The 9,846-nt window shown below is 40.2% G+C and overlaps 1 protein-coding gene across 1 annotated transcript; it reads right to left on the bottom strand.

Moving 5' to 3' along the window:
* Window positions 1-5,358: 5,358 nt before the first annotated feature.
* Window positions 5,359-8,658, bottom strand: LOC311053641 (caspase-8-like; the record flags this gene model as incomplete). The annotated part of the gene is made up of 5 exons (XM_084069278.1): window positions 5,359-5,746; window positions 6,182-6,558; window positions 6,640-6,767; window positions 6,905-7,007; window positions 8,554-8,658. The coding sequence occupies 5 exons, from the start codon at window positions 8,656-8,658 to the stop codon at window positions 5,617-5,619; spliced, it is 843 nt and encodes a 280-aa protein (XP_083925404.1). The 3' UTR covers window positions 5,359-5,616.
* Window positions 8,659-9,846: the final 1,188 nt, after the last annotated feature.

Here is a 9,846-nt window from a genome sequence, read left to right as displayed (position 1 = left end):
ATATACTGGCGATTTGCCTGTAATACCGCCGGATTTGCCCCGGGACAACTGTGTTTTGGGGCGAGCGTTTTGGTATTCCCCCGTTGTTGTACCACGATAAACAAGGAAGTGTAGTGGATCAAATAGAATCACTTTTCGGTTATTGCATCGTCTATTTCTCACTTCAAATGTTTTCAAAAACATTCTTGAGAGCAACGTTTAGTTGTAAATGACGTTGTGTGTGTGTTTACATGGCTGTCATGTTGGATAAAGCATAAAACCAAGCACCGCAGGTTGGCACAAGCAGGTGCTCTAAGTCTTTGATTACACAGTTTCCTCGTCGGTCTCACCGGTCATTATCATCGGTCATTATCCAGAAATAATGACCGATGACTGACCAATCAGAATCGAGCATTCAACCAAGCCGTGTAATAAGAGTTGTTAATGGTTCATAGGATCATTTATAAAGTCTAAGTAAGCACCATATACAAGCCACTTTTATGCATATTTATGTGAACATTTGTACATGGTTAGTGAGTGTGTTAATACATGTTTTATAAACACTTATTCATACTCAATAAATTATTTATTAAGGTAGTTACTACTTGTTAGTTAAGTATTTTGCGTGAGCCCATGTAAAGTGAGGACTATCTATGCCTTATAAAGCATTTACAAATGATATAGCGTGAGCCCATGTAAAGTGAGGACTATCTATGCCTTATAAAGCATTTATAAATGAGATAGAAGCAGTGATATAGCAAATGTAAATATTTATTGCAACAAACGACACCGAGACAGACAGAACATGGCCCTTGCAGAGTCATAATAAAATAAACATGTTTGTACTGTATGAAATAAAAAAAATAAAAAAAACTGCAATACTATTCACAAGTAAACATGGCTGAAAAAATAAATGTAGCGCCCCACCCCTGCCTGTATTAACCAGAGTACCAAAGATGGGACGTTCTGAGTTCTTAACGTCCTAAGTTAAAGTTTTACCTTTACTCAAACTCCATAGTGTGTAATGAAATTCAATCACTACAACCTGTAAATAATTATTTCCAGACACTGCATGTATATTTTAACATCCTTTACTTGAATTGTTAGAATTTAATTTGTGTACCCAACACTGACAATAAAGGATTAAATAACAATGGAAAAAAAACAATGAATGAACACAAATAGGCATCAACAATTCTTAATACTAATAAATTGGACTTGTAATACACTTAAAATAATGAACCTTTTAAGCCTGTATTACTAAAAATGTAATGACTTTGAAATAAAAAAATAAACCTACGGTATAGTATGGTTTGTAAAACCCAAAACCCTCAAATGAAATAGTTTTAGAACTAAAACCTTCCCTATTTCTAATTAATACTACTCTAACCTGTTAACCTCCTACTAACTCTGTACACACCTTAGCCCCTACGGAACCTCTCCCTCCGCTATGTAGCTCCGAGATGAGGTCCCTCTTTAGTTTCTGCCGGATGCTGTCGGTACCGTCGCACATTTTCCACTTTACATGTTTCTTACCCCTTTCTGCACATCGTATCCAAAAAGTAAAGCATTTGCGCCACTCTCTCAGGTGTTTTAAGTTTTAGCTGGCAATAAAATCTATCCAACGAGTTGAAGAAAGTATTTAATTTGCCTCGGTTTTCATCCGGTTACATGTTTTTAAGACATTGCGCAAGAGTTGCGCCCGTAGAGATAACATTACTGATTACCCTACTGGTCAAATGTTGAATTGCCTCTTCTAATGCAAAATATTATGGAACCGGATGAAAACCGAGGCAAATTAAATACTTTCTTCAACTCGTTGGATAGATTGTATTGCCAGCTAAAACTTAAAACATCTGAGAGAGTGGCGCAAATGCTTTACTTTTTGGATACGATGTGCAGAAAGGGGTAAGAAACATGTAAAGTGGAAAATGTGCGACGGTACCGACAGCATCCGGCAGAAACTAAAGAGGGACCTCATCTCGGAGCTACATAGCGGAGGGAGAGGTTCCGTAGGGGCTATACACACCTCAACACAAAAGAACACAAATACCATTAAATCAGATACCATTACATTTGTGGGCCCACACACACACACACACACACACACACACACACACACACACACACACACACACACACACACACACACACACACACACACACACACACACACACACACACACACACACACACACACACACACACACACACACACAATAACAAACTTTGCAGGCCTGTTTGATGATACTTCAGCAGCAGTAAAGACTACCTCTTCACTAGGAGAGCAATACAGTCACTTACAGCAGCTGAAGGGTTGGCAAAGATGTCAGGATGAGGCTAGGGTATGGTGTGGCATCCAAGACTACCTCTTCAGTGGGAGAGCAACACAGTCACTTACAGGAGAGAAGCTGAAGAGATGACAATGATGATGGATCCACAACTAGCAGAACCACTTCTTCATCAGACAACCCAGAGCTCACAGTCCAGCATTCCAACACACCCCAGCAAGGATGACAGTCTTTGAGTCCAGTAGCTGCTAGCCAGTAAACAGGCTAATGATGAATGCTAGTCCATGACTCCAGTTAGCTACTTAGCAAACAAAGCCAAATGTAGTGCTGAATAATAGCTTTCCACTCTGTCTTGCTATTAATCACTGAACACCTGAATATGACTCCTGTCGATACTCTTGACTAGCACAGATGCTTTTTTCCAAAAACGATTATTTAAAAAAAAAAATTGCACTGAATAAACGTTTTTCTCTTCCATTCCACTCTCACTCACTTCCTCCTTCTTCTCCCCCTTTTTTCTGACTCCTCCCCTCTCTCCACACAGCTCTCCATGTCCATCAACTTGGATGTCCCGCCCCATAACCAATGACAATCATTCAAATCAGAGTGAACATTTTAACATGACAAACAAGTGTAAAATAACACCCTCTGAAGGAATATTTACTTAGCCTTTTAATATGAATTAAACCAACCTTTTAAAGTTTTGCTTTAGGCTTAGATTATGAACTACTAAATGATAAACGTTTTTTAATATAAATGAATTAGACACGTTTAATGTTTTACTTTAGCAGATATTGAACTATTAAATGATTTCCATTTGACTGCTTACTTTAAGCAAATAAACAGGGCTTCAGACCTAGGGTTTTTCCATCAGGGCTACATAAATAAGGTCTTGTACTGTACGAAAATAAACAATCTGCAATCTTGTAAATATGGCTGAATAAAGTGGATCACAGTGCCAAATGCAAATGTGTCAAAACTCAGCAAATAAATATTTTACATCCATCTAAACCATTGGTTCTCAAAGTGGGGTCCGGGGTCCTTGAGGGAGTTCCAGGGGGTCCCCAGCTAAATGATAGATTAGGCACAAATTGCTCATACAGCTATTGCTCCATATTGAGAACCAGCAGTGGCGTAACGAGGCAACAGTGGGCCCCGACGCGAGGTGGTCACAGCGGGCCCTCTTGCGCGCAGCGCGCGTGCATGTGCGCCAGGACTGTGCGCACGCGAAAATTTTCCGGTTATTATAATCTCTCATAATGACTACTATGTTTATGTAACCCACAGTGTTACTGGCCTCTCATAATGACTATGTTTATTATGTAACCCACAGTGTTACTGGCCTCTCATAATGACTATGTTTATGTAACCCACAGTGTTACTGGCCTCTCTACACACCCTTGGACTCACACTGGACACACTGGTTCTGGGATTGTGGTTGAGACCGTGTTTCATTTATTGTCTCACAGTGGTTGTCTCTGCTGCTGGCAATGGCTTTCACAATAGAAAGAAACACTCATTAAAAAGATGTGCTAATGCTAAATAACACCATAGCATTGGCATAACATAACAAAACAAAACAAAATGCATGTAGAAATATATTTCCCTTTGCACAATTCCCACTCAATGTGTGCTCTTCTATGCACATGTAGCTGGTCAGCTTAAATTCAGTATTTAATTGCAAAAAGATAAGTGCTCATTCATTTCTTCAAATAACATCAAAATACAGTTGAACATCTTAGCTCACACTGCAAGGCAACAAATCATACCAATGTCAGTTTTTAACTCAAATTTTCATAAAGATGTATTTATCAGACATAGCCATAAAACACCATGCTTACCTTTCACAATGGAAAGAAACACTGACAAACATGTTAGCTGCCTAGTTAGCTGAACTACGGTGTCCAGTGAGGGACAAAAAGTTGATGCTTGCTGACACCACAGGTGAAATAGCTTGGCAACACTGACACCTGCTGACATAAATAGGCTACTGCCTTACAATTACAATTGGTACTTCGAGTATATTTCGATGCCAATACTTTTGTACTTTTACTCATGTAAATGTTTTAATGCAGCACTTCAAAATTGTGGTATGGCTAATTTTTACTGAGCAAAACCAAGAAGATCAAAAGTAACAGATCTACAAGCTTGAGCTTGTCCAGCTCGGTTACGCACTTATTTTATACTCAAGCTCAAATACGAGTGAGTCTTATTCATCAATATATATTAACGTGTGATATGTTGTGCTCTGAGGGATTCTTATGTTCCACATACGTGCGCACGTTCTCAGGTCAGCCCCAAGGCTGTCTTACCAGGGTTGATCAGTACCGCGGGAAGTAGGGTTGCTTAGAGCGAATTAGGTCCCTCAGTGTGTTTGCCATCTCAGCCAAAGTGTCACGTAATAATGAAAATAGGCTATCATGCCTTAATGACTGCGGAAGGACTGGTGCACCTCCAGTGTCCGTGCCGCGGTATTAATGTGTAGGCCAAGAGACCATTAATCACTCATTAAACACTGAACTTGATGATGATGACTCATGATGACTGATTTCCCAAACTCCAGAGACATTTACATAATGGTGATAACATTATACAGCTAATCAATTCCTGTTTGTAGAGCTGTAAAAATGTATGAGCTGCTTTAACTGCACTTTTTTCACTCATAATATGTCAAGTGAAGTCAAACCCATGTCTATTTACACTGTAGCACTTTTTAAAAAACAAGAGGAGTGGACTCAAAAGTGTTTTTCATTTGAGTTAGGCAAAACAAAAATACTTGATATCCGTAATCTACAATCCAAAGTCCATGTAAAACACATACATTTCAATTCAACATTCATCATCAGAGCCATGTATTCTCATCACATCATAATGGTCAATGGTCACGGCATCCCTAAGGCTGGAGACTATATTTTCTGTACAATCTTTCACCCAGGGTAAATAAAGACTTGGTAACCTATGTGATAAAGCCAGACATTTTGTGTTTTGTCCAAAACCACACATTATCTCTGAAGTCATGTGATCATGAAGTCAGATTTCTCATAGCCTATACCATGCCGATTGTCTATGAAGGCCTGCCAAAGTTTGCGGGCCGTGCGTAGGGCAACCCGGCCTGGCAGAGACATGCGTGCAGAGGAGCACACTTTCCTAGTTCATGTTTAAACATCACATCTCAATGTGGATTGCATTTGTGTCTTTTGCGTGTCATGTGTGAGATACAGCAAGAGTGACCCACTTCAAATAACATTCAATAGAAAATGATTGAGTTATGTTCATTCTGTACACAGGTTTTATTCACTTGGAAAACTGTCAATCCCAGGACTTGATGCACGCGCTCCTCGTTGTCTCAGATGAGGTTGAGGTTGAGTTTCTTGGTGAGTCTGTTTGTGTATTCTGGCATTTGTATGTACCGGTAGTCCTCTCCTCTGCTGATCTCTCGGTTCACGCCTGTCAGGACGCCATTAATGTCTTCTCCTCTGTTTGGACACAGTAGAGTAGAGCCTTACATTAGGAAAATACTTCTGAAATCCAGCTTAATACAATATGATGTTGTTCTTATCCCATTGAAGGGGACATTTTCACCGATAATCTTATATATCGTTACTATTCTTAGGATGACGTGAAAAACACTTCTCCGTGCATTGTGTGAGAGCTCGCTCTCGACAGCCGACTCTGTAAAAGTCACCTCCACCTCACGTGTTAGACCTCCTCCAGCACAAGATCTTAACACGCTACACAGAACACACTGGGAAGTGTTGTGTTCAATGTTCACGTCCTCCTCAAAGTAGAACAATAGGATTTATATTGAATGTACTGTGCTTGTGAATACATTTGCAAATATGTATTCATTATTTCAGGTCACATAAAGTCTTGTAAATTCAAACACACAGTTGTTGAAACCTCCCTCTCACCTGTCTGCTGCTCTTTCAAGCTGTCTGCACAGAGCCTGGATGTAGAAGGAACCTGTGTGAGTGTTACGGTAGGAGAAACACCCCTTTACGGTCGCCATGCCTATCAGGAAGTCTGCGTCGTTTGGGACCATCACGGGACGGTGGGAGCAGCTCCAGTCTGCCTGTATTTTACCCTTGCTCGGTGTCGGGGATGACAGCAACACTCTCCCCTGTTTGTCTCTCCCCTGGCACGCCTGGATGAAGAACAGCTTGGGCTTCCCTGCCAAGGTGGGGGCTTTCGTGCTTTTGAAGGGCTCTTCCAGTTCTTCGAGCAACACCTTCCCACCATCCGTACCAAACACGCATCCCGTGTCCCCGTGAGACAGCACACACACCACCTAATGTCAGAGGCAGAATGTGTGAAAACAGGAATGCACAGTGAAAGACTGACACCTCTTTGTAAATGTAGAACCACCTACCAAAGCATCTGCCTCCGTGAAATCTTGTTCTCCCAGAGTTTTCATCAAACGACGGATGTCATCTGCTCTCTTGTTGGTGTGTATCTTCACCTCAAAGCCCAGCTTGTGGAACACCTGTTTCAGGGCCTCTGTGTGACACAATAAGGAAAGAAAGAGGGAAGAAGAGGGAGAGAATGTTTTTATATATCATTAAAGCACAAATATAGATGACAAGTGTTGACTTCTATCAGTATGATATCAGATCTGATAAAGCAGGGATACACACCCTCATCTTTCAGAGTTCCTGGTCGGTTATCCATCGTAGAGAATATCTCGTTGTTAAGGATCAAACACGTCCCACGTGGGTAACGAGTCAGTGCGTATTCAGTCTGCAGGACACACACACACACGCACACGCACACGCACACACACACACACACACACACACACACACACACACACACACACACACACACACACACACACATTATATAACTAAATAGGGAGCTCAGCGATTATATACAGTAGTTTAGGAAAAACTACAATAAATATCCTATGAGAGAGTGATATGAAAGTACTGTTATATAATGTGAAAACAGTGCTGCTATATGTAAGAATAGCAACGACTGGTGGCCAAACTGTGGTAAACTTCTGCTTGAAATCCACAGATTCAGATTTGATTCACCCTGGCAGATATCAATAATTCTACTGTATCTTTGTCTAGATCAATATTTCTGCTACTGTAACTTTTATAATAGGAGAACAAGACATGAGAGATGCTCTTCATTCAAAGTCAAGTGCCGATAGATCTAAATGTATATTATATATTTTAATACTGTACATGTAGGTTATGTTCTCATGTTTTAATACTGTACATGTAGGTTATGATCTTATATTGTAATACTGTACATATAGATTATGTTATTATATTTTAATACTGTACATATAGGTTTGTTCTTATATAATACTCTACATATAGGTTATGTTCTTATATATTATATTTCCTACAATATACAGTATACTGTAGGTATACCAGAACTCAACTATGAATAAGGAACTGAACAGCAGTTATCATCTGATATGGCTTATCACCCTCTCTGTTCTTACCCTCTTTCACCCTATAGGGTAAATAAAGACTGTGCAGCCTATGTGATAAAGTCTAGTACAGTAGCCTATCGTCAATATTCCTTTTCCTGTATGTAGAACAATAGAATACATTAACAATTTACAATCACACCATAAAGTAATATTAACTATCATTTGTAAAAAAGTTAAGCATTATGTCTGGATTATGGATAAAATGTTGTGATACAATTAACAATAAATACATTAGGAGGGAGTGATCAGTAGGCTGCCCTGAACCAGATGTGTTGGAAATATAAATTGACTGTACAATATGTGTTATTAAAAATGTTTTTGGAAAGAAGAACAGTGTGTAAAGTCATATTCTCTTTGGCTATCAAAGGTGTAGCTTTTGTCCCAAAGGACTGTCAATTCTTAATGAACAGCTCCCTATGTAGCTTGACCTAATGAATAAATGTCAATAATATTTGAGCATAATAACTTCCTTAGAAAGTTCTGAGTAGATAATGCATTTGTCCTACTGTATATCTGAGATAGATGAGTGAGACAAACCCTCAGACAGGTCATTAGGTCGAGTGTCTGTGTCACCACAAACTACAACTTCCTCTCTCATCTCCTCTCTCTTCTTTCATTCTTCTTCTTGTCGGTTCCATTCAATATATTTAATAATCCTTTTTTTTATTGTATCTTTTCTTATCGCTCTCCTCTTATCTGTACCTTCTTGTGTTTTACACTTACAGTTGTTGCTGCTACAACATCTGAATTCCCCCATGGTGATTAATAATGTATCTATCATTCTTCAGCAGTAAATGTTTTCTCAAACAGTGTCATGTGTCTCGTCTCATGTCCCACCTTGAAGCGTTCTGGTTCTCCGACAGACCTGTGTACTCTGACAGAGACTGGAGGTTTTATTCTGTGTTTGCCAGAGCTGTCTTCGCTTAAGTTCCTCATCACCATGGCTTCTGTTTTCTCCATCAGCTTTGTTCCTTCTGAAATGTCCCAATTGCCACCATAGACAGACAGATAGATAGATAGATAGATAGATAGATATCGGCTATTTTCACTTAAATGTTTTAAAACATTTTATCTTTGTTCCTCAACAACTAAACCACTTCAACCCTATACTTAGTTGAGTGGATGCACGGTGCAACGCGACACATTGTGAGCTTGTAGATCAGCTATTTCCCCAGGATAGGGATGCTAGGCTTCATGTGGTTAAGCCCTATATACTTCATCATATGCCAAATATTGAAAATAGCAGATTTACAAGCTCTACTATTAGATCGGCAATTTTCACTACTTTGAGGGACTTAAGACCTGACGCTGACTCTACAAATAACTTCTAGGACCCACACACACGTATACATAACCTTGCGTGCGTGCGCTTATACATATATATATATATATATATGTATAAGCGCACGCACGTACGCACGCACGCACGCACGCACGCACGCACGCACACACGCACGCACACACACACACACACACACACACACACACACACACACACACACACACACACACGCCTAGGCTGCAGAGCCATGGCAAACTGCTGCAAATTAAAGGGATAGTTCACCCCAAAAAAACGTTTTTTTCTATGGATTAGTCACCCCTTGGAGGTTCAAAGTGTCGTCCTCCGTTCTTCTTCACCATGTCTTCTGTTTTCTCCATCAGCTCTGTCACATCTGAAATGTCCCACTTGAGACCATGTTGTAGAACATACCTGTTGGCACATTTCTCCAGGATCAACCTCAGAGGTTCTCCTTGAGACTCTATGTACTCCTCAACACTTCTCCCTTCCCTTTTCAGCTTCCATCCCCTCATGAACAGAACCAGAGTGTTTCTCCAGACTCTGTCCCCCAGCAGCTCCATGTGTTCCTCCACTGATCTCCTGTCATCTTCAGAGAAACTGGACGTGACATTAACAGTCACCAGGACAGCGTGGGGTCCAGGAGAACACAGAGTCACACCGTGTAGGACGTCTTTGGTCTTCTGTGATGGAGGTGTAGTCGACCAGTCTGGAAAGATCACCACACTCACATTTCTGTCAGCAACTTGTCTCTGTTTTCTGACACATTGTGTCTCCTGGAATGTGAGGTTTAATGTATGTTAGTCATAAAATGCAAAACCTTTCTATTATGT

This window comes from Gymnoscopelus microlampas (genome assembly GCF_963454915.1).
Source record: "Gymnoscopelus microlampas genome assembly, chromosome: 2".
Taxonomy (NCBI): Eukaryota; Metazoa; Chordata; class Actinopteri; order Myctophiformes; family Myctophidae; genus Gymnoscopelus; species Gymnoscopelus microlampas.
This window is presented reverse-complemented; position numbering and strand designations above follow the sequence as displayed.